Here is a 25,874-nt window from a genome sequence, read left to right as displayed (position 1 = left end):
GCTTTATCAGAACACCAAATAAAGCGACCTCTGCATGTAGATCTATGGGAAAGACATCAGTAAATAGGGTTGGAAATTGTGGTTGAAAGTGCACATTCAATGACCTTGATGCTTATGCATTAGTGTGATATGTGAAAACAGAAGAGCAACTTTTCCTCAGGTGATTGAGAATGTCAATGCAGGAGGTGATCAGACTGTGTCAGCAAGAACAGTCTGTCAACAACAACATAAAGAGGAATATTATGGTAGGGTTGCAGTGCATAAAACCCTCATTACAATGACGAATGCACATTTGAGAGTTCAATGGTGCAAAAACCATGGTCTACAGAGATGTGGAAAAGTGGTGATATGGTCAGATGAGTCATCCTTCGAGTGCATGTGTGGCGTACACCAAGACCCCTCCAGTGAGAGGCCCGGTGGTTCTGTTATGCTGTGGGGAGCATTTTCCTGGCATGCTTTGGGTCCACTTGTCCCCTTAGGGAAGGGTCACTGTAAATCAACAGAAAGTATATATATATATATATATATATATATATATATATATATATATATATATATATATACATAATTTACTTAAATCATAATCAAAAGTTCACATCTGACGCCATAGTTTACTTTATATGGCAGATGATACTAAGTGGGCTTTGGACATGAATTATCCTGGCAAACCTGCAAAGGAATCTTGCCTCAATCTGTTGGGACAGGAGGTTGGACCGTGGGAGTTGTGGCAAGTGTCATATCTAGAATTTCGAGGTGCCGGTTCCACCACTTGTGCCTGAAAAACTCCCAATACAGACCAGCTTCTCCAGGAGGACAAGTGAGAGGGTTTATCCGTCCCGCCACGATGCAGACAGAGCCGACATACGGGCAGGCGTCCGCAGCTGACTGTGATTAAGGCGCTGAGAATTTAAGTCCTTAATCTAATATGTAGCCACGAAATGCGCGAGTCTTCTACTTAAGTGGTTAAGGGATTTTGTCGAAGCAGAGACATACAAATTTTGTTTCCAGAGATTCGTCACTGATAATTACCTCAAACCAACGTGCTCGTGTTAAATCAGCGTTTATATTCTATTTTACAGTAAGGGTAGGCTGCATCGCTGGACTTGGTTATTGGATTATAATTTTAGACGAAGATTTTTCTCATTTTTTGATTGTAGCGTTTCCATCCGTGTTTTTTTTACACGGGATAAATGTTATAGAATGAACGTAAAGACCTTCCCCTTTGCCTATGATACCAGAGGTGGCTTTAAGGTGTCCAGAGAATGGTGAATGACCGGTTGAAAATCATGAACAGCGCTTCAGAACTCGGAGAAGGATCACAACATAAGTCAAAGGTAGGTTCGATATGCCCCAAGCTCGTGACAGCACTCCAGAGAGCCATCAAATTTATCCAAACGCGTAGCCCATTCGCTTGCAAAATAATGCCTAAACCTTTGGTAAAATAGCTTGTCCCAAAGGTTTTTCAGTATTTCGGAATGTTGTCGTGTTTTGTAACACAAGTAAAGACAGGATCTCGACGTTTAAGAGAGAACGTAGTTTTAGACTAACTTTTACCAAGAAAGACTCTTGCTTGCTATTTGCCAAATTTCCGTATTGTGTTGTGCAGCACTGTTGGCCCAATACCTTGTCTCTGCAGCCCCGCAAGGTGCGCTCTCACCCTTGTCCTCTGGTTTAGATGGCACCAGAATTCCTTTTTCTATTACCGTAAATTTGCGTTTGGTAGAATATGGTATCTATATTGTTAACGTGCTACAATGACTACACAGTGCTTGCATTCGCTGTAATACAATGTTTCTGTCTTTATTTGGGGTCCATACAGCGAATAACCGTATTGGTTTTGTTCTGATTATTATTATTATTATTATTATTATTATTATTATTATTATTATTATTAGGGGTCCACGCATGAAGTGCTGAAACCCTATTGTTTTTGTTCTGATTATTGAGGGTCCAAGCACGAAGCTCCTAAAACTAAGGACCGACAGTAGAGGTACCACAAGTGGCAACATGAATCCTTTCGTCTCCCACTGTCTCAGGTTATTGAACTTGCCCAAATTTTTCTCCAGAGATTTCTTTCCCCACATTGAACTAAAAAGCCATTTGGACATGCCTCAGGTTAGATATTTTTGCAATTTCCAATTTTCTAAAACATGCTTAAACAATGTCTCTGACTGACCGATTTGCATGTAACATGGTTCAGGGGCTCTTCTCTTTAAAATTAAAGAGAGAAATAAAAGAAAGTTTCCATGTTAAAAATTCTGGCAGCAGTGTTAAATGAATTTTTTGTTTTTATGCAAAAATGATTAAAATTTCAGTAATTAATTCTAGACTTGGTTTACAGGACTGCAACTTTTATTAATTCGTCAGGAACATCCAACTGAATAAAACAAAATTGAACGGTTGTCAATCAGTTTAGAAGTGTAGAACCTAAAGTTAATTTAGTGTACAAGCTGGAAAGCCACTTGTTTCCTATTGTTTTGAATGGGTTTAATTGCTATTATGATCTTTTCCTCATTTTTGGGATTTTGGGCTGGCCCAAGGTTTCTGGAGGCCCTAAACAAAAAGTCTATATAGGGCCCTCTGTTTTGGTCGAAAACCACCCCCCAAGCCCCAGCCAGCAAGATTTGGCACCAATAGAAATATATTTAGATTAATGAAAAAGCCATTGTCTTAGGGAACACAATTATTTATTAAAAATATATATATTAAAACAACCTAATGGAGCAGATTTGAACAAAGTGCAAAGAACAACAGGCTATAAATCAAATTGTTAAACAAGATAAACTGTACAATACAAAAGTGCAATAAAAGTACAATAAAAGATAAAAACTCTATAGAAAGAGTAAATAAATAAGTAAATATTTCTTAAAGCCAGTCTGCAATCAAACAGTAATAAAAAGTTAGAGACACCTCGGAAAACATTAGCTAGGTAGGTAGGTAGGTAGGTAGCTAGGTAAAGTGCGTAGCTAGCTATGATAACGTATTGGGGCTGTTGTGGTTTAAAAATATATAACGTTAATATACCAATATGTTTGCAGCTTACCTTTTTCTCGACTTCTTTTCTCCTCTTCGATTTTTTTCTTTTTTCTGACCCAGAAGGGTACATTCGTTTCATGGCAGCTGGACAGTGGACACCTAGCTACTGCTGGCAGTTGACAGACAGTAACAGTAGACACTAACCTCGCCTGCCAGTCGGGGGTAATCTAATGTTAAAGTGTGCTGCGCACAGCATCCGCAACGCAGCACCCAAAAAATCCTCCTTCCTAGTTCCAAAATTAGGTTTAAGAAATTTATATACAAAACAAAACATACTGCATTTCATTGTTACAGTTGTGTGTACTGTTTGTTAGATTAATTGATTGGAAAAAATAATTAAAAAAAAATTATTATCTTGGAGGGAGGGGGCCCCGAACCAATTGCGGGGTCCTAAACAAATGTATACTTTGTTTATTGGGTCAGGCTGGCCCTGTTGGTATGCTGTAAGTTATTTCGATTAGTGCACGTGCATTTTTGGTGTCAATTCGCTGATTTGGTGCCGGTGGTGCTATAGCAATGAAGTTAATTTTCACTATTTAAAAAGGCATAACTCTTGGCCACATTATTGTACAGATACAATTACGAAGCCCATAGATTCCACTTCTCATTCAGAACAAATGTATCTTTTTCACCTTTACAGCCCACTGAATTTTCACAAATTTGAATGAAATGAAAAACACTTAAACAACATCTCCTACTACAGCGATTATGCTATTTACATGAAAATTGCGCTAATATAGTCAGTGGACTCTTACCTCTAACAAGTGCGAATCTGCAATAGCTGCGACCGCACACGCGCATGCATCCATGTGTGCATGCATCCACGCACACACCCTCATACAAACACGTGACCTCTTCTTTGGTTCATAACCAAACTTTCCATGAAATATTTTGCAAATCTGTGAATCCATTCGGGAGTTATGTGCCTTTTTGTGATAGGCCACGCCCCCTCACACACCCTCACACAAACACGTGACCTCTTCTTTGGCTCATGACCAACCTTTCCACAAAATCTTGTGCAAATCTGTGAATCCATTCGGGAGTTATGTGCCTTTTTGTGATAGGCCACGCCCAGCGCCACACCCTCACACAAACACGTGACCTGTTCTTTGGCTCATGACCAACCTTTCCACAAAATCTTGTGCAAATCTGAGAATCCATTCGGGAGTTATGCTCCTTTTTGTGAGAGGCCACGCCCATCGCGTGGGTCACGCTCTAGGTCAATCAGCCTTGAAAGTTACTCAGCTCTACCTTCGGTCATGACCAATGTCCATGTTTCTATCTGAGAAATTATGGCTGCAATGTTAATCAAAAATTTTTGTTTTCATGCATAAATAATGAAAATTTTGTAATTCTAGACTTGGTTAATTGGCTTGCTACCTGTACTGTTTTTTTGGGCAAACAGTTTGAATAAAATAAATTTTAAGGGTATTAATTAGTTTTAAAACAAAATGTAGAAACTACATCTAATTTTACATCCTACCTTGGCAATATGCTTGAATCCCACGCATGGATTGTTTTGGATGGGTTTAATGACTACTACTCTGCATTCTCATGTTTTGCTCATTTTTGGGATTTTGGTCATTTCAAATTTGATAATACTTAATACTGTCATAGAGGGCTACATGGAGTAGTGTGGGAGTATGTCTGGTGACAATTGGCTGCAGTGTTAAACTGCATATTTGTTCTGATGGTTAGTGCATGGATAAAAAAAAAGTAACGCACAACGATGAGAACAATGGAGCCCCAACTTCCCATACCCCCCCCCAACCCCCACCCCCATGCCCACTGCCCCCTTTCTTTCTCTGATCCCCGGGGCTAATTAAGAACAGGGGGAAACTGTTTGAAACTCACAGAAAGGAAGCTGAGGGTAACGTCTCTGCTGAGGGTTTGGGTTTGTTTTCTATTAAGTGAAAATGAATTATTTTTTATCTTTTAAATGCTTTTTTTGAAGAAATAAACTTCTTGCAGCTTGTTTTTTTCAGATGCATTCTCTCTTTCTAGTCCATGTTGAACTTCGCAATGGATGAAATTAAATGAAAATTTCGAATGAGTCGGGAACGACTTTGTTGTGGAAATATTATGACCTTGTTTTGACAACAGGTACACACCTCACTGGTCATGTACAGTGTAGGGATTGCACTCTTGTTTTGATGTATGATAGCAAGAAGACTGATCCCACTGAACTGAATAGCAGAAACTTTGCTGGCAGTGAAGGCACTAGTGAGATATGTAGGCTAAAGCAAACTAGTAAGCCAGCTGAAAAAAACTGGATTTGTACAGTGCTTGATCGCTACTAACCAGTAAGACAAGTGGGTTATTAGCCTATCACACTGCTCTGCTGATGGGCTGCTGTGCCTTGGTAAGCTGTGTAGCTACTGTATACTATCCTATATGGAAATAAAATATAGCCACTTGCTGCATGGTATTGCTAAGTGAAGGCACTGAGTGAGCAAGCATGTAAACACACTGTAGTCAGTGAAACGATTTACGGGTTGAGTTCAAATCTATAGTACCAGTCAGGCTTTGGGTCAGGTCTCAAGGTCTCAGGTATGGGGTGGGATTCGGGCTTAAATTTCAAGCCTGCACAGAACTCTTTAGCAAATGAACACAGCTAAATTAAATAATGAACTCTTGTATTAGAGCACAACGCATCCAGAGGCCAAAGACAAAGGCGACAACCTGTTCGAATTGGCAGTACTGATAAATGATGATGTAGGGCAGTTCACAACAGGCTGTTTATGGTGCTGACAGGAGTACAGAAGTGATTGTGCTGAAAATATGGCGTTCAGTTGCAAAACATCCTACTGGATCAGCATTATGTGGTTCTCCATAATACAGTGTTATCATGTTTTGCATTGTTGGAAATCCAATATCATGGGGGACAAGTTGGTTTCTTTGGTGGTGGGGTGCTGACTAGTGGGGCAGCTCTAGCAGGGCAGAAATTTGACAAACTGATTAGTTGGAAAGGTAACATCATATGACAGTACCATGTTGAAAGTCACTGAGCTCTTCAGTATGACCCATTCTACTGCCAATGTTCGTCAATAGAGACTGCATAGCTGTATGCTTCATTTTATGCACCTGTTAGTCATGGGTGTGGCTGAAATAGCCAAAACCTCTCATTAGAAGAGGTGTCCACATACTTTTGGAAATTTATTAAGCGGATTCTACTGAAGTTAATTGAAGTTGCTAATAATAATCAGGCGAACAGAAAAATCTCCGGAACCAATGATACGGGACAGGTGTAACACACTTACATGAGTTGGCATGTTTCCCTTTTGGGGCCGATTGTCATGCTTCGTATTTCTTTGTTGTATGAACTACATTTTAGAAATCTAAGAATATAGAATGTACATTTATTAGTCGGTTGCATGCATTTGATTAAATGATAATTTCACTAGCATTATAGTAAATGTCATAATTAGAGTGTGACAGAATGGTACATGAAAATATAATTACATGTTTATAGTAACTATCTTCACAGGCTATATTGCACTCAATGGTTATTTTATTCTGAATGATTGTTATCCAGGTCCTTAGTGGCAAACTTCATCCCATTGCATTTCGGCAAGATGTCACACACACACTCACACACATAGACACACACACACTCTGACACACATAGACACACACAGACACGCACATACGGTTAGCAGATCATTAATCTCTGTTGGCTCACGGACAGGATTTGAATTAGGGTTTAAGGTTTTAAAAAGGATTAATAAAGTGGATTACAGAAGTTATTTCAAGCTGTGTTCTCTCTGCAGAACAAATTAAACATAGGCTGACAATTCTGTGTATGTTTTTCTGATAATGCAATTTTTTTTAACAAGCATTGTTGTATACGTGAAATGACTTAATTTTTGGTAGAACCAGATAACTTTGTGGTGTTCAACATCAGGCTTAATAAGAACTGGACACTCTATATGGTTGGCAAAATGATAAACATAGTTGCACTGACATGACAGTTGTAATCATTTGAATAATTGATAAATTAATCATTATAATAATTATAATTAATGTATTCTAATGTTCTTATAAGCTGAAAATGTCCATGAGCGTAGACAGGCTTGGGTAGCTTCATTGGTGGATGTCTTTTCTGGGTAGGTGCTTAACCAAACTAGACAGCTTCTTTTTTCTGTTACACCTGACTGATCCACAGTCATACCAGAACAATACACTTCACAGGGATCACCTATTCCCAGAGAACCCCTGGAGCTACTCACTCTCCCACATCAATATACAGTTAAATGCAAGGTATTGGGAGGGTGACACAATTTTGTTGTTTTGGCTCTGTACTCCAGAACATTTGATTTGAAACAAAACTTATTTAAATTAAACTATGAACTATATCACTTGTTATTTGCGCTTGCACTAATTTTTCCGCCATTGAAAATCATCATACTCACCAGCTGGCGCTAGTCATTTAAGATGGCGTGATCTACTGCACACGACCACTCCTACACTTTTTAACAATGTTCTTGGCCAGCCCTTACGGTCTGGCAAAAACAATCAATGAATCAGAATGCTTCTGCGCCTGTTTTAAGTTTGGCTCCTTTACTGTGATATTATACCCTGGCAAAATATCACAGTGAAGGAAACACATCTAACTCAAACCATAACAAAGTGCAGACTCAAGCTACAGCAAAAAGAGCTGACTGAGCAGAAAGAATAGGCAGTGCACTCACTGCAAGCAAAGGAAGTAAGAAAGATGAGCATTTCCTGTCACCTGTTCCAAATATGGTCAGATGAAAGATATGTGCTTCCTCAAATTCTGGAGTCAGAGCTGGTAAAGTTCCATTGCTGCTAGTCAATGATCTGCTGATCCTGTCTGAAGACTGAAACCACAGCCCTACAGCACAACGGCCACAATGACTGCCTGGAGCGTCTAAAGAGACAGTATCTATATGAAATATTTTCTGTTGTTGGTTATTGTTTGCTGTGAACAATTATATCTATTTATTTTGCTATTCCCAACTCTCTTATTTATTTATTTATTTTTTTTAATTTAAGGAGAGCTGCTTCTAACTTCTGGTATGATTTTCAAAAAATGTATGTGTGGCTTCAGGCTGTAATGTCTTTGAAGGACCTTCAGTGAAAAGCAGAAGCTTGCCAGCAGCCATATCACCCTGTACCTTTCTAATGTCTAATGCTGAGCAGGTGTAAGCTTGGTTGGTATTATTAACCAAAAGAGAGAATCCAAAACCCCAGCAAAGTAATGGGGACACTGGGCGGTAGGTGCTTTCCTTTTTAAGGGATGTGAAACCAAGGTCCTAAATCACTATGGTTATTAAAACAATATTCGTTTTGTGTGTTGTTTTACTTCTCTGTAAAAAGGGATAAATATAACAACCATGACACAAATGAAACAAATGAAATCCAGTGTATAAAACCCCACCACTTATCTTGCAAGCACCATTTTAAAGATCAGCTAATTGTTTTTCCGCAAATACTATTCAAAGAATATTTTAATCCTGGAATTGATCAGAGCATTTTACAGAATCATTGAGATCCATGGAATTAATTTAATTCATTTTGACGTTCATGCTTTGACCTGATAATATTTAAGCCTTTGATAATTTGTCCATTTGACTGTTTGAGTGGAACTTAGGAATTCTTAATTGTTCCTACAAAGGTTGCTCACCTCATTTATATATTGTTTTATGATTGTCCATATTTCAATTTTGTAGTCTTTCCTAATCTTAATTTAAAAAATCACTCTCCTTTTGTCCTTCTCTTTCCTTCTCTCTGTCCCATCCTCACCACCAGAGCACCTGCAGTTACCTCCTTTGGACAACCTTGCTCTTCGTGATTGTTCTGCTTGCTGTCGCAGTTACGGGCACCATCCTATTTATGAACAATTACCAAGCCCCACCCATGCCGAATGGCCAGCCACTCATCAGAACCAATCAGGGTGAAGGAAATGCCCTAGTTACCGTGGAAAGGGGTGATGGCTCCCACATAAACATCTTCATTGACCCTAACTGTCCTGACTACAACAAGAACTTCCTGCGGTTGGAGGGTGCTCACACTTCGCTACTGCACTCACTCACTGACCATGACTCTGACCTTAAAGGCCAGAAGGGTCAAGACCATGTCCTTCTGGTCAACCTGGCGGACCAGCTGAAGAAGCTGTCTGTTCATGCCAGCCAGCTGAAGATGGACTACGAATCACTAAGGCATGGTCAGGGGAATCTGGGACAGGATCTGAAAGTACTCCAAACTGAGCAGGGCCAACTCGTCCAGGTGAGAAAACACCCAACCCAGCTGTGTGTCTATTGTGAAAATATAATGACCGATAAAGTTAGTGCTGATAATTTTATGCTGTGCGTTAGTGCTTCAGTACTGACATATTGATGCTGTGAGTCAGTACTGCAGTACAGACAGTGTTTCTCTGAATGTCAGTGCTGCTCGACCATACTGAATAGGGCAAACTCATCCAAGTGAGAAAATGCCGGCCATGATTGTGTATCTGGTACAAAAACTATTGGCTCCAGACACAAACACATTTTCCCATGATAGTTCACCTCCTCTTTGTAAGTCGCCTCATCAAATATCGGTCAGTAGCTCTGTATCCCTGCAGATAGAATCAGGTAAAGATCCTTTCACTATTACTATTAATAGGGAAGAGACTTAGGTTATATCTTGTCAGGTGCTGCTGGCAACTGCTGCAACTCCCTTTCACTAGTAGACGTACTCGCCCATTCTTGTTTCCATACCAAGAATGAAGTCACTTTTGGGTGAGACGTGCATAATCTGTAGGGCGGCCAATTTTCGAGGCATATGCAAGTACATGCAGACAAGCGCTTGATCCCTGCCACAGCATCTTCCCAGCTGTGATCCCATCTCCTACTCTTTCTGCACTCTATCTATCTGAATAATTCAAAAGGTGGAAAAAAGAATGACATCACTTTGGAATGCAGACCTAATAGGGATTCTGACCTGCAGGAAACACTGTTTGTCTTGCAGCTGATGTCAGAGAGCCAGGTTAACATGGTGAATGTGGTGAACTCCGTGAATGAGGCACTCAGCTCCCTGCAGAAGGAGACAAGCAGCATGAAAAACAGACTGAAGGCTGACCTCCAGAGAGCTCCTACCCGTGGGGCTCGACCCAAAGCCTGTGCCAATGGTAATCCCAATCTTTAAGCCTCTGCTGCTCTCTTTCGTTGGATGTTTTAGTCATGGAGAGGGGCCAGAGTCAATGCCTGAGACACTGAAAGGGCAGGGTCATTGGGGGGTGGGCTTGGTGGGATGAGTTAGCATTAAAGGGCTGAACCATTGAAAGGGGTGATGAGAGAGAACAATCATAGACATTAGTCTGTTAAGAGTGGGTGGAATAGAATATATTGATAAATGAATGAAGTTACAGATCATAAACACCTCCATCCATTCTAAACTAATTCATTTGTCTAAAAAACCCAACACATAACAAGGCTGGAAATACTGCTTTTGATCAGTCAGTAAATCCATTGTATGTTGTTTTGTACTGATAAATGGTACATCTTGCTAAATCTATGTTTTCAGTATAGTGATGCACCCAACTTACAGAATGAAATGTAATCATGACAGTGCCATTGCAAACTATGGTTGGAAACTCTATAAGACAGTGAATGTTTGGCAATAGAATCACACAGGGACAAAGGAGTTCAGCTAGCTGGATTACCCCTATCTTACTGCAGAAGAGCCACCCCTGGTTGAGTGTGTGTCTACAGTTTGGTCATGCTGACCATACATTAAGTGTATTCCTTCTTCTGAGCTCAGATGGTGGGCTGCAGTGTGGACAAGAAGCAGTGGTTAGTGGCACATACATAGAGAGTGTGTGTGCATGTCTGGGGCTACAGACATAATTGGGTGGTGCTACAGAGTAAGGGGTAGGGTTACATACATAAACCAGTTTCCATACTATCCTGTTGCCTTCTCATGTCAAACTGCTGAAGCTAAGTAGGGTTGGGCTTAGATAGCTTTTTTTGACTGGGAGACCTGGCAGAACATCATTTCTGCAGGAAGTGATATTTATGGGCCGGTTGGGGGCCAGTTAGAGTGCTTTGAGAGTCGTCTGGTCTCCCCCACCTCTGCGGTCCAGCCCCTCTTTCGTCATTGCCTCCACCCTGCCCACATCTGTCGCCACCTGCTGCTCCCCATCACCGCCACCTGGCCCCACCCATCATCAGAGCCACATCATAAACCGTATAAAACGGACTGACATGTTGGTCACCAGTCGGCACCCTGAGCCGACCAGAGGAGGATGGGTTTCCCCCTTGAGCCTGGTTCCTTCCGAGGTTTCTTCCCATCTACCATGGGGAGTTTTTCCTTGCCACTGTTGCTTTAGGCTTGCTCCTGTGGGGGTTTAGGCCAGGGTTGTCTGTAAAGCGTATTGTGACAACTGCTGTAAAATACACTATACAAATAAAATTTGATTGATTGATTGATGGGATGCTCTTCCGTCTCAACTAAATAAAATCAAGGAGTGAGAGCACTGGTGAAATACCAGGATTGGAAACATGGCAGCATAATACCAATATACAAGATAGGTGACTGACCCTGGAGATTACATTTCATGGGAGAGTGAAAATAGGTAATGCTCAATGTGAGTAATAATAGACCAAAGTTCATCAGGGTCTAAACATTGTACCGTATTTGTGAAGAAGGCCAACAGGATGCTGGGATATATTACAAGAAGTATAGATTATTAAGGCAAGCCAAGCCCAAGCCTCACTTGGAGTACTATGTGCAGTTTTGGGCACCACATTATAAGAAAGGGATATAGGGATTCTGGAGAAAGTACAAAGAAGGGCAACTAAACTGTCTACCGGCATGAAATTGAAGAGTTATCGGGATAAACTTAGGGAATTAAATTTATTCAGCCTAAAAAAGAGGATTTAATAGAGGTTTTTAAACAACTTACAGGTATCAATAAACTGAGTTACCAATTATTTTTAGACCGAGTTCTGTTAATAGAACAAGGGGCCTCAGACAGAAATTAATCAAGAGACAATTCCGAACAAATACATACAGAGGTTTGTTAATGCTTTGACCAGTTTGCCAGAACATGTGGTTGAAGCAAAGAGTGTGATGGTATTCAAGGCCAGGCTTGATACGGTACTAGAAATGCTGTAGTTTTATGTATTTTACTTGGCTATTTATTTGTTTAACTATTTATTAACCTCTATTTATACATGTGGCTTTACTGCTTCCAGCACCCAACTGAAGAAATCAGCTCTAGCTCCTGAAATTTTCCTGCTGCATCCTGCCAGTGTGTCTTTTTCCCTTGGTGCTTAATAACTGCGGTAACTTTCCTGCCGTGCTTGAGCAGCAAAATGCAGCCCAGAAATTGACTGTCTTGCCTAATGTAACTGGGATCAACTGAGCTCTCAGCTGACAGTTTTTGTTGGTGGAGTATCAGCAGCAGTGTTCTTTCAAAATGGCCGCAGGGGCATTGAACATTACTCGACAACCCTCTATTCCCATGAAAAACTGGCTCAATACTTCTGAGTCACCTAATTATCTCTCCTAAATGTGGCTACAGAGTAACCCCCAAATCACTACAATTGCCCTTTACTCAATACAATAAGTGCCATGATGTCTGAATATAATCGTCTCCTACAGTGCAGTGTCCCCATCACTGCACTGGGACATTTGGGGTTATTTTATCCAGAGTGAAGAATACTGGTCCCACCTAAGCCACTTTCTGCACTTTCTATCATCCAAATACTGACCAAGTCTACATTTGCTTATCTTCAGCCATTTTGCAAGAGCAGAGCACATGGTCATATGGTTGCTAGCAAGGTGGTTGGTCTGACAATAGATTTTGGAATGAAATCATTTTAGCTGGGTTTTGAAAATATACAGTACATATTTTATGTATTCAATACCAAGTAGATAATTATTGAATATGCAACATTGGTAGCTACTTTGAATTGTGTTGTCACTATGGAATCTGAGTAATTGCTTGTTGGTAACTACCTCAGGACGCCTAGCACCTCCCCCTCTTCGCACCTGCACTTCCAGAACACGTCTCCTGTCTGTTCTGGCCCCACGATGGTGGAATGACCTCCCTGTGGAGGTCAGAACAGCTGAGACTGTGACCCATTTCAAACGACGACTGAAGACCCACCTCTTCAGGCTGCACCTCTCCCCATCCCTCCCTTCCCCCCTGTAAATGACTAAACTTAGGGTTGTAACTAGGCAGCTGTTTCATAGGTGACTTAGGCGCATCAAATGTCTTAACGACTACTTGTATTTTTATTTATTTTTATTTTTCCATAGATTGCGTTGTTGCCGTTCTCGTTGTTAGTGTTAATCAGTTTAACCATCAGGGTCCAAGTTGAACTATGCGGTTGTTCCCTGTACTTGGACCGGTACTTCTCTCTAGGGGTTTCGTCATACTTGTTCCTGGTTATGGTTATACACTTTGTTGTACGTCGCTCTGGATAAGAGCGTCTGCCAAATGCCTGTAATGTAATGTAATGTAATGTAACGCAGAGAAGGTCTGAGGTTCATTCTGTCTGCCAGTTTCAGGGGATCAGAGCAGGACCCCATAGTTTTTTTATTTACTACCCTTTCAGTTCCAAACCCTTAATTAATGAATTGTCTGCAGGATCCAGACCACGAGACTGCAGCGACATCTATGCCAGTGGACAAAGAGAGAATGGGATCTATTCCATCTTTCCCACACACCACCCATCAGGTTTCCAGGCCTTCTGTGATATGACAACAGATGGAGGAGGCTGGACAGTAAGTCTCACTCTCTGTGTCCCAGTTTCTCTCCCTCCTTGGCATACACAATCGCGAGTGCACGTGTGCGCGCGCACACACACACACACACAGCGATCATCACCTTATTTTTTCACCTCACAGAGGAGGAATCTGTAGCTCAGAGAAGTATTCAGGGGTTTTGTCTTCAAAGTCATCAATAAAATTGTAATTGGAAAGGCTTTTTTAAGACAGATTTGTAGAAGTTTTAATTTGTCAGCAGCTGGGATCTTAGTGCATTTATTCCTAACAGTGTGACTTCCTTTTTTTAAATTACCTTCTTGAGCTGGTTCTGACACACCTTCCACTGTGATTGGTTTCACACACAAATGCACACAAGGTGCAGAGACAGGACAGATTCACAAGATGGTCACAGAGGATATTTTATTTTTACAACATTATTATTTGTTTGACTTCAGTAATGATCTGACTGGCAGAAATATACAATTTATATATTCGGTTGGCTTCTATAGCACAGGATAATTGCATCCATCCAAACCAGTTTTTCTTTAGATGTGAAAAAGGCTTAAGCATAAATAGCTTTGTTTGGGGTCTTTTATGTTTAGCATTTTTTTTGGGTCTGCTTTGTTGTATTGCAATTGATTCAAAAGGTCCGTCATGCAATGTTGGAATGCTCTATACTCTAGAGTAAAGTCTACTCAATCAGAATTAATTTAGAAATTTATTCTGTGTGGGCAAGAGCATGTGCTTGGGTAATAGTAAAATTGCAATGCACCCAAACATTCATTGTATGCTAAACAACGTTCAGGTTTAGGTCCTCTGATTGGACACACATTAGTCCTGTTAGTTGACAAACAGCAGTGGTATGTTTAACACAGAATGTGCCAGGTGTTGCTTTATTGTCACTGGGTCTGTCCATTCTTATGGATCGCCCTGCCAGCCAATCAGAGTTAAGGGCCTGATTCTTCCATAATCGGCTTTTAAGAACTCTGTTTCTACCATGCTGTTAAGGCTCTTGAGTGACCTAAAACAGCTCATTAAGTGGGTTTTATTTGGATTACAGAGACTCCATGTGTAAAGGTAAGTAGAGCTGCACTTTGATGATGGTTGTGTGTAATAGAACTGTCTGACAATTGACCATTTTTACAGTTTCCAGAAAGGCAGGGATTAAGACTGGACATGTGGCGTGTAAAGCAGGACTTACTGCAAGAGGTGAAAACAAGGCTGCTGGAGCCAGAGAGAGACATAACACAGCATACATTTCTTACCCTACAGCATAGACTGGAAATTACACCACATATACAGTATATCATACACCACAGCCTGGACCTTACCCCCGATTTTACACCACAAGCCATTTCTTAGAGCACAGTCTGCCATTTTACAAGCGCCATTTGGGATTTTGGGCCCTATGAAAAGATCTCACATTAGGCCCCAACACCACAGAAAATCCTGTATTCAAACATTCTTTTGAGGGCCGTTGTCAATTAGGACCCATGAAATTGTCCACATCCTGACTATTTGGTTCTGAAGCCCATAGCCTTCAATTCCACCCAGATGCCAGTATTATCAGTCTAGAACTCTCCAGTCTTCAGCACTTTCATGTTGTTCGATGCCTCTGCCAAAAGACATGCTAATGCTGATTGTCAATACCTTCTGTTTTGCACAGCTCTTTGAAAGACGGATATTAAGTGCATAATTCCGGTTTAGGCTGCACCCTCTGTGCTGTAAATAGGCAGGGTGCTAGAAGTAACAAGATCCATTTGAAGTCACCTAAACTACCAATTTCACATTTCTGACTTTCTTTGTTCATTGTCACACACCCTTCTACTAGTTTCTGTAGTGTTCTGCATTGCATTATTAACAATAAAAATCCACAAGCATGCATGTTCTTCACTGAAATCACAGGTGTATTTCTCTATCTGAACTTGTAGGTCTGTTTCCATCTTGCTTCTTACTCTCAGGTTTTTCAGCGCAGGGAGGATGGATCGATCAGCTTTTTCCGTGGATGGGACGCATACCGTAATGGATTTGGAAAGATCACTGGAGAACACTGGTTGGGTAAGTTTTCAGAAACTCTGTCATCTTTGGAGAGTCTTCAGAATTTGTTTTCCTATCAGAAATACCTCAACTAACAAAACCACTCTTACTATTGAAAAAATCTATTGCAGTCTTTACCTTTTCATATGAAAGACCAGGACCAGGTGGAAACAATGCTGAGGATTATGGCTTAGGAATATGACAGGTCCTGCCTCTCTCAGGAGAGGTGTTGGTAGCCTCTATATGCAGGGAAAGCAGACTGTAATTCTGAGGTCTTACATTATCTACCTGTCTGCAGAAGAGTGTCAGGACTGAGGGAGGCAGCACACTTGCAGCCTTCCTTATTTGCTCAATTAAGTTGCAGACACTGCAGTCAACCTCTATACAGCCAAAACTACCAAATTATCCTTTGTATGTGGAAAGCAGGATATATATCCTTAAATGTGCAGCTGGCAAGGGCAAGAGTTCACATAATGATTGGTGATAGTACTACACCTAATGATTGGTGGTAATATTATCCATGATTTTCTGGTTTTCCATGTAAAGCAGTTTTATATTGTCAAAAGTAGTACCAATAGTCCTATTCTTCAACTAGTTGGCATGCCCCTAAAATACATTTTCAAAAGCTTTTTGAATGGGCAAGTTAGGATACTGACAATGTAAGGACACTGTCGTCATTAATAAAGGTTACTGAGTCCTTCGGTATGGTAAGCATTGCTGAGATTCTGCAGAGCTGTGTTCCAAGGCTATTAAAGACCTCATCATTTGCATCATTTATAGAGTACAGTGCCAGCGTGTTGTGCATTACATGCCATTGAGTCAGTTATTTAAATTCTGCCCTCCTAAGTTTAGTAACCCCCATAACCCAGTTTGCTGTTGTAATGATTAAGGGCTGAGCAGACTAGTGAGGCATGTGTGGCAGGCATTAGGGAGATATTAGCGGTGTGCTTTGGGATCTTTAAGGGAGTTTTACCCCTTCAATGTCTAGGATATATTTAACTAAGACCTGAAAATATAAGCAGGCACATATTTATGTGGTCTGTCAACTGGCATTCCAACAGCTATCCTCCATATGTCAATTGGTAATCAGCCAATCAGCCCAGATTGGCCGATTGGCAAATGCAAATCAGTCCAGACGCTTGATTAATTGTGCAGTTAGGAAGTATGCGGTTATTGCTGATACATTATCCTAACAGTTTGCCTTTTCTGCACTGAAGGAGAGTGCAGTGTTTTGCTGTGTGATCAGGTGAAAAGATATTGTGCTGAAATTCACCTGAGTGCACACTTCAACCATCTGAATAGTTTTATTTTGATAGTGTAAACTTGACAGTATATGTCTCTCCTACCTCCTCTGCGGGTGAAGCATTGTCAGTGCACAGTGTTGTCCTATTGTATGTAGAGCAGTGGGAATGCACAGTGTCTCTCCTACTACATGTAGAGCAATGGGAATGCACAGTGTCTCTCCTACTGCATGTAGAGCAATGCAATTGTTAAAAATTCTACATGGGACATTCCTGTTTGCTACAATCAAGGTCCAGTGTGCATCTCCTTTCAGAAATTGAATATACGGCAATATATATATATATATATATATATATTTGTTGTACGTCGCTTTGGATAAAAGCGTTTGCAAGAAATTAAAACTCTCCAATTATTGTAATTTTTAAAAATATATTCAATATACACTATATGACCAAAGGTATCTGGAGATCCCTTGGTCTTGGGCTGTTTTTCATGGTTTGGGCTAGGTCCCTTAGTACCAGTGAAGGCAAATCTTAATGCAACAGCATACAATCATATTTTTGACAATTCTGTGCTTCCCCAACAGTTTGGGCTAGGCCCTTTCCTGTTTCAGCATGACAATGCCCTTGGGCACACAAGGTCCATATAGAAATAGTTTTGTCGAGAACAGTGCGGAAGAACTTGACTGGCCTGCACAGGGCACTGACCTCAACCCCACACAACACCTTTCGGATCAATTGGAAAGCCAACTGCGAGCCAGGCGTAATCACCCAATCAGCGCCTGACCTCACTAATGCTCTTCTGGCTGAATGGAAGGAAATCCCTGCAGCAGTTCTCCAACCTCTAGTACAAAGCCTTCCCAAAAGAGTGGAGGTTGTTATAGCAGCAAAGGTTGGACCAACTCCAGATTCATGTCCATAATTTTGGATGAGATGTTGGATGTTAGGTGTCCACATACTTTTGGCCATGTAGTGTATATTTTTTTAAAAACACTGGTATAAAATATATTTCTCAATTTATTTTGACAAAAACATTATTTAAAAAATGCAGTGCAGCTTTTTCCATTTCTGTAAGGTCTGCTTACTCCAACCGTTCACCTTTTCTGCACACACTAACCAGCTCTCTTCTGTGTGTCAGGTTTGAGGCAGATCTATGCCTTGACCATCCAGGCCAACTACGAACTCCGGATTGACCTAGAGGACTTCGAGAACAACACTGCCTTTGCAAAGTATGGTACTTTCGGAGTGGGCCTCTTCTCTGTGGACCCAGATGATGATGGATACCCTCTGACCATTGCTGATTACTCCGGCACTGCAGGTCTAGTATTATCCAAAACCTAGTGCCAAAACCTAGTCTAGTGTCTAGTGTAGTAATATTTTCTTTCTGTACTTTATGAATTTTCCATTTTAAAAGATCCCCCTGAAAATTATCATTTGAATGTGTACTGAAACCTATTCTTCATATTTTACATACATTTTATTTTTCATATTATGGTAAAAACAGGTAATTTCATTTTTGTGATAGAGCATGGTAGAGATGAAAATGGGCTGTTTGCATGACACTGTGGTTGCAACCAAGTTCAAGTTAAAGGTTTATTGATCATGTTTAATTATTGGAATTCACTGTTTTCATTTAAAGATAGTAATAGTAATAAAATGACATTTTAAATGTGCATGAAATCATTCTGTACCCGCTTTCTGGATTTTAGGTTTCCAGTATTGGCAAGGCTGTGGTATCATCACTAATCCAATATAATACTTTTAAGACTCCAGTGTTGCCAGCAAATGCTCAGTAATACTATACAAAGAGAATAAAGTAAAGGGGAGCAATTGCCACTTGCCAAAAATGGCCAGACATGTTAACAAATCATTTTACAAAGAGGACGAAATCAACTGAACAGAACGAAAATGAAAAATTGCTTCAGGAAGCGTCACTCACAGACACAGGAAACATTTCAGAGCTTTGTTTGTATGTTAGCCTACATGGTCCATAAATAACATCCCTGGTTGGTAAATAGCATAGCGTAAAACTGAACATAGTCTATTTTTTAGTTTTTTTGTTTCAGGCAATCAATGTCGATACAATGTTGCAGTGCTGAACTAGGCACTGGTTCGCTCCTGTGACACCAGTGTATCAAGAGAAAATACATCAGAATGCAAGTTTTACAGATAACGTGAAAAATTATAGTCGCGTTACTGTTTTTTTGTTGTTTGTTATTGTTACCGAGTAGTACCAGCACGCGGTTTTATTTTAATGGTCGTCTCATTGCATGATCATTCAGGATCTGAAAACAATAGGAGGTGGGGACTCTGGATTCTTGCTGGAGTTGTGTATGGAACACATGCATAACTAATTTCAAACTGGAATACGCCCCCATGTGAAAAGGGACATTGTAGGCTTTTTTTAAGCGGTCCCTTAATGCATTTTGTACTTAAAAAAAGATATTGAAACAGCACGTTTTGTTTATTGCACACTAGTATTACATAATAAAAGAAAAAATAAAAACTCCCCCCCCCCCATTTTAGAACCCAAATCTCGCCCATGCAGATGTCCACATATTTTTAGCAATATAGTGTACTGTATATTTCTTAATTTTGAAGAAGACTGCTTCACCATCAGTACCAAGGCAGGACAATTTGTATTTTTACTCTTTAGCAGGGAGAATGCATTGACATCCAAATTACATTGGTTAATTCACTATGTTAAACATATGGTTTAGATATAAGGATTATACTGTTTGCATTTGCAGACTTCCTTTTTGGCTCACAAGACAAAAGTAACTTTCTATGAACACAAGTTCCCTAAGTGGGTGCCAGACTGTAACAGATATAGAGGGGGCAGAGGAGGCTGGGCTATACTGCTACATCAGGGAAACCCATTGGCTGTACTGAACTTCCTGACTCTCTAAAAAAGGCTCTTTATGAGGAATGTTATTTACTGTCATTTTTCTCCATGTATTTTTGTGTATGTGTGTGTGTGTGTAGGTGACTCCTTGCTGAAACACAATGGGATGAAGTTCACCACTACAGACCAGGATAACGATCACTCTGAGAATAACTGTGCCTCCTTTTACCATGGGGCCTGGTGGTACCGTAACTGCCACACCTCCAATCTGAACGGACAGTACCTGAATGGGCAGCACACCTCCTATGCTGACGGCATTGAGTGGTCATCCTGGACCGGCTGGCAGTACTCACTCAAGTTCTCTGAGATGAAAATTCGGGCTACATAAGGAGGAAAACAAGTGATCAGGAGTGAGAAACCGTGAGAAACATGCTGACCCAATGAGAAACACACAGACTCTATTAAGGAAATATGACTCTGTGAGAGATGCTAATTCACTGGTTATAAAGAATTCTGACTGTGAGGACCACATTGGCTCCAGAGGTGTGGTGATGGCAGGCAAAGGGTGGTTAGTAAAAATGAGTATGTGAGTTTGCAGGGTTGCTTTCTCTGTCCTGATCTCAATGTTTTAACCAACTGTGGTCATCATTAATAATGATTATCGACCATTTGTTCAGTCTGACACAGGTATAGGTGTTAATTTGAAGACTTCGAACCGGCCTGTGCGTAGGATATTCCACCTAATTAGATCAAGTTTTGCTTTTTTTTTCTTGTTGATACCTAACGTCTGCAGATATGTATGACCTGGGCTTATATTGGCAGATATCCATATCTGGCTCCCATACACGCACTGTCCTCAAACCAATCTGGGAATGAGATACCCAGTGCATCTCTGACCACTTATTGAAACCCACCAATGCAATACCATACAATCACTGCAACGTCATCACTATTGCAACCCGCCACAGCACCATGACACCATCACTACAGCTTATCACTCCAAGACCACCAACACTTCAGCAAGTCACAGCAACACTTCACCATCAATGCAACCACTCGCATGAACCATTCACCATAATGAAATAGACAAACATATTGAGGGAGTGTGATGTTTCCACTCCTTCAGGTAGCTGATCTGAAAGGAACAAAGAGGTTAATATAGAAGTCTGTCACACTGACACACTAAAAACATGAGAACTGAGGTGCTTCTTTGCGCAGAAAGTGGAGTATTAATGCGGCACTAGGATTCTGTTATAATGTTTGTATATACCTTGAAATCACCACGTGCCATGTTAGGACTGATTGGTAAACTGAATGCCAACAACATTATAGGGAGAAGTGCTTCATTTCTTTGATTGACTCTCTCAGTATAGTAGTTTCACTGTTGACCAGACCCGCAGTACACATTACTTCAGTTGTTTGAATGATTCTACCCCAACCATGCCAAGAGGCTACAGATTAAATTTATTCTGTGTTTTCAGCTTTTCCCATAGTAAACCCCACTCTATCTGTGCATGAGGACCCTGCTGTTCCTAACATTGTTTTGTGTTTTCATTTCGAAGAAGGGCTCTTTTCATTTTGTGATATAACAGTTTTTGTTATTAATCTGTCCTGGAAACCCTGAATTTTGGTACTGTTCATATATATTATGTGATTTTCTAATTGCAAAGCATTAAGCAATTATGTAATAGGTAATATATCCAAGGCAACTTCCTGCTGCCTGCAAAAATGTAGTGTGTGTCATGTCAAATGTGAGATTGCCTTTCATTCTGTATTGTTCATTACCCTTTGATATGTCGGAATGCTTAGTGGCTGAAGTGAATCAGACCTTAATGGTGTAAATCTTATGCAAAGGTAAGCAAACCCTGGTTGAACGACTAGTTCCTTAATTTTTTGTCCTGACAGGAATTCAAGGTGTGGCAATAGAGTGAGACCATTCAGGAATTACTTTTGGAATAGATTTTCATTACATAGATTCTCTTCATATTATAAAACAATTAATTTATGAAGGTATTAATGTGCATTCATGTTTTATGTTTGTGAAGGCTTTGCAGGCTGTATATTTATTGTATGCAGAACACATTTTACTTTCAACTTTTCCAAATGAGGAGCAACTATGAGTAATCAGGCACTGTGTATTGTACGTTTTTATTACTATTGTTGTTGCTGGTTATTGTAATATATCTCATTGCTAAACCCCATTAGATCACCAATGTGAACGGTAGGTGTACTTGCATCAGTGGCTAAAACCTAAGTTGTATGAATCAACTTGTTTGAGGTGTAAAACACCCTGTCATAAAGACTTGTACAACTGAACCATAAACTCCTAATACAGTGGACACCTGTTCCACAGGATCAAATCTAAGTAGTCTTTCCCAACCCTGCACTGTTGTGCTGTTCTTTATTAGAGTTGCAGGGCACATCTGAAGGCATTTGGATTTGAGCTCAAAAGAAGAATATGAGATTTCATCTTTATTTCCGCTGTTCAAAATTAAGTTATCGGATGACCGACAGATATCAACTGTTCCTCAGGTGTTCCATTTTGCATGGATTGTTCACACATAAAAGGAGAGTGCTAGGCTTGGTTTTAGTCTTTGTTTTCACCTGTGGAGATTGCATTTGTAATCAGAAGATATACACCATCATGAAGGCCAGAGGACTAACTATGGCTAAAAAACAACTAATCTGTAAGCTAACCAAATAATTCATTAATAAGGATCCCAAAGAAAATAAGTATGTCAAGTACAGCAGTTTGAAAGGCTTGAAAACAAAAGAAACCACTGGTAAACTCAGAATTAAACACTGTACAAGTTGGTCAAGAAAGACAGCTTCAGTTGATGACAGACAATCCTAAGAGCCGTTAAACCCTAAAACAGCAGTCTGTCACGTTTCACAGTTTCCTGGCAGGGGTCCAAATATCACAAGCCACCATACGCAGAAGACTTTGAGAGCATAATTATAGAGGCAACACTAGAAGATGTAAACCTCTCATCAGCAGCAAGAATCAAAAAACCAGATTAGAATTTACCAAAAAATACAAACGAAACAAAAGAGTTCTATTTCACGTAAGGACTATACTAGTCACATACTGATGGAATATCCTTCCGCCTGGCGGCAGGATGAGTCAAGATTAAATTTCAGAGTAATCTGTGCGACAGGTGGGGTGCATACCATTAAATCGTATAGATGAGATATCACACTCAATTATTCAAAAGGTGCTATGGTAAGGTTTGTCAATTCAAAATGTTGCATGGGATCAGGGCTGTGCACACTTTTGGAGGGGAAGAAAAAGGGCACCCCACTGTGAATGTAGGTTTCTTCAAATTGCATTTCACCATAGACCCCCTGCACACACACTATAATTTACACAGACAACATAGTCTTCAATAGTGGAGCAACCAAATAAAGATCCAACGTACTCCGATTTCAAATTTGATTTCCCCATTCCACATAGTTCTGTTAAGGGGGACTTGTTAATTATTGCTGTGTGGGGATTTCCAAAATATACAATCCATATACATTTAGCAAACACTGTTTTAAAAATAAAAAACATGCCTGCAAGTGGCCGATTATAGGAGGGGAGAGTGCTGCCAGGCACACCTGTCGACGGATGTGTGGCTTTACCCTTACCTAAGAAGTGACTTCATAATCGCCTCTATTCATTTCAAAGGGAGCCGAGTTTTTGGGTCTGAAAGGCATGTTGGGATAGCAGGCGATTTGAGGCAAGTGGGTGAAGTGACCAGAAAGACAAGGAACATGATGCAGTAACTAATCAGTTTAAAGATCTGACGTGTATACTGTATTCGATCTCAAATTTTATTTACCCATTCCACATACAGACCAGTGGCAAATTAAGGGAAAAACCAACATAAAGTGTCTTAGTAATGTGTTGGGCCACCACAAGCTGCCAGAACAGCTTCAATACACTTTGGGACAGATTCAACAAGTCTCAGGAACTCTACTGAAAGGGATGGAACACCATTCTTCCAAAGGATATCCACTCATTTGGTTTTTTGATGATTGTGGTGGAGAGCGCTGTCAAACAAATCGGTCCAAAAACTCCCATAGGTGTTCAATTGGGTTGAGATCTGGTGAGTGCGAAGGCCATAGTTGATGATTCACATAATTTTCATGCTCACCAAACAGTTCAGTCTCCCCTCATGCCCTGTGGATGGGGGCATTGTCATCCTGGAAGAGACCACTCCCATCAGGATAAAAATGTTTCATCATAGGAAAAGGTGATCACTCAGAATAACTTAGTATTCATTTGCAGTGACCCTTCCCTCAAAAGTGACATGTGGACACAACCATGCCAGGAAAATATCCCCCACCGCATAACAGATCCACTGGACCCCCTCGCTGTAGGGGTCAAGAATTCAGGCCTGTACCATTCACTTGGTGTACGCCACACATGCAATCATCCATTTGTCGAGAATATGGTGAAGGATGATTCATCTGACCATATCACTTTTTTCCACATCTCTGTAGACCATTGCCTATGGTTTTGCAACACTGAACCCTCAAATGTGTATTTGTTATTGTAATGAGGGGTTTATTATGCACTGCAACCTGTCGGGATGTGAGGATTAAGTGAAATATGTTTCATTTTCAGAATCCAGCAGTTTAAACCAGTTAATACCCTCATATGATGTCCGGCACTCTGAATACCGAACACAAGTGCATCAACAGTTAAAACCCTTCTCTTATCCAACATGTAAAATAAATTTAGTTGATTTAATTTGTCCATTGTTATCAAAGAAATCAATAATTAATTAAATCACCAAATTCATTGATAGGCAGAGCAAACTGTTTTAACAACCTTTATCAAATGTACAACTTACAACCAAATTAAAATTAAGAAATTTATCAAGTTACAACAAATATTCATGTCTCAATCTAAAGATGAGGTTCAACTACCATAAAAAAAGAAAATGTTACATACATGGGCAAGACATATTCTACAAAGCTCCTTTCTGGTTCAACCAGTGACTACCAGGAACAGACTGGATGACTACCAAGAAAAGAGTGGTGACAGCTGGACAGACAGCGGACAGCTCGGATAGACGGTAACTGGGGCAGTTAGGGTAAGCAGCCCAACCTCCATCTTCTGAAAAGGAGAAAACCACAGAAAGCTACAGATCAATCTATGGAAACATACTCCCGGGGGTGCCCGAGAGGGGGGGAGGATGAGAAGCCCATCTGGACGGACCAAGGGACGACGAGACATGGCAATGAAAATATGACTATGAGTACAGAATGCATCTGTGCCAAGGTGTGCAAGAACCCACGTGGCCTGAAGATCCACCAGACCAAGATGTGTGTGCGAACTCCTCGTGAAACGCAGGAGGAGCCAGGCTCGTAGTCACCCCACAGTGCCCAGAACCTCCAGGTGACGCAAGCCTCAACCCCACGTAGCCCATCGGAACCTCGTCGAGTCAAGTGGCTCCAAGCTCGCAAGGAGAAGGAGTGGCTCCAGTTTGACAAAGAGCAGACACCATTTTGGAAGCAACTGCCAAGGGGGAAGCTGAGAGATTCGGGTTAGAGGAGAAGAATGCAGCGAATCCCCCATACACTCTGAACAACAGAGCCACCAAGATCCACCAGCTCAGACAGGAGCTGAAGAACCTGAGGCTGCAGTGTAGTATAATTGGCAAGGAACCAGTCTTGTAACCAAAAGTCTTTTAACTCAAATAAGGTACCAGGCATTGCTACCTATCTCAAATCGAAAGGGGAGATTTGTGCTGAGTGTGTTGCTTTTGAAGGAGAATGGAAGTCCTCACTTCGGACATACCTTGAGGAACTACTGGAGTCCTTAAATTGCCTCAATAAGGAGCAGTATATAATACTGCGTACCCGTGACCTTTGGTATAATGGCTGTGATACCCTAATGTTTGAGTATTTTGCGGCAGACGCTCTGACGCAATCACCCTTGTGGCCATGGACTCCAATGCATGCAGGCACAAAAATGGAGAGACAGCCCCCCTTTCTTCATATGG

The 25,874-nt window shown here is 40.7% G+C and overlaps 1 protein-coding gene across 2 annotated transcripts; it reads left to right on the top strand.

The window, feature by feature from the left end:
* Window positions 1–784: 784 nt before the first annotated feature.
* On the top strand, window positions 785–22,262 carry LOC135233122 (fibrinogen C domain-containing protein 1-like). 2 transcript variants are annotated; one of them, XM_064296335.1, is made up of 8 exons: window positions 785–1,334; window positions 8,809–9,285; window positions 10,009–10,168; window positions 13,637–13,773; window positions 14,902–14,964; window positions 15,717–15,813; window positions 18,172–18,351; window positions 20,019–22,262. In XM_064296335.1, exons 1-8 carry the CDS (start codon window positions 1,263–1,265, stop codon window positions 20,264–20,266), a joined length of 1,434 nt encoding a protein of 477 aa, XP_064152405.1. In that variant the 5' UTR covers window positions 785–1,262; the 3' UTR covers window positions 20,267–22,262. The 2 variants fall into 2 exon arrangements, with proteins under 2 accessions (XP_064152405.1, XP_064152406.1); XM_064296336.1 differs by lacking the exon at window positions 14,902–14,964 and having other exon boundaries at window positions 789–1,334.
* Window positions 22,263–25,874: the final 3,612 nt, after the last annotated feature.

Source organism: Anguilla rostrata, chromosome 10 (genome assembly GCF_018555375.3).
Source record: "Anguilla rostrata isolate EN2019 chromosome 10, ASM1855537v3, whole genome shotgun sequence".
NCBI classification, from domain to species: domain Eukaryota; kingdom Metazoa; phylum Chordata; class Actinopteri; order Anguilliformes; family Anguillidae; genus Anguilla; species Anguilla rostrata.
This window is presented reverse-complemented; position numbering and strand designations above follow the sequence as displayed.

Bases quoted from the DNA above. Each gene is read 5' to 3' on its own strand.
- LOC135233122 (XM_064296335.1), top strand. From the start codon at position 1,263: ATGGTGAATGACCGGTTGAAAATCATGAACAGCGCTTCAGAACTCGGA. The intron at 1,335-8,808 runs GTAGGTTCGATA...CCTCACCACCAG, and splicing joins GATCACAACATAAGTCAAAG to AGCACCTGCAGTTACCTCCT. The intron at 15,814-18,171 runs GTAAGTTTTCAG...TCTGTGTGTCAG, and splicing joins CACTGGAGAACACTGGTTGG to GTTTGAGGCAGATCTATGCC.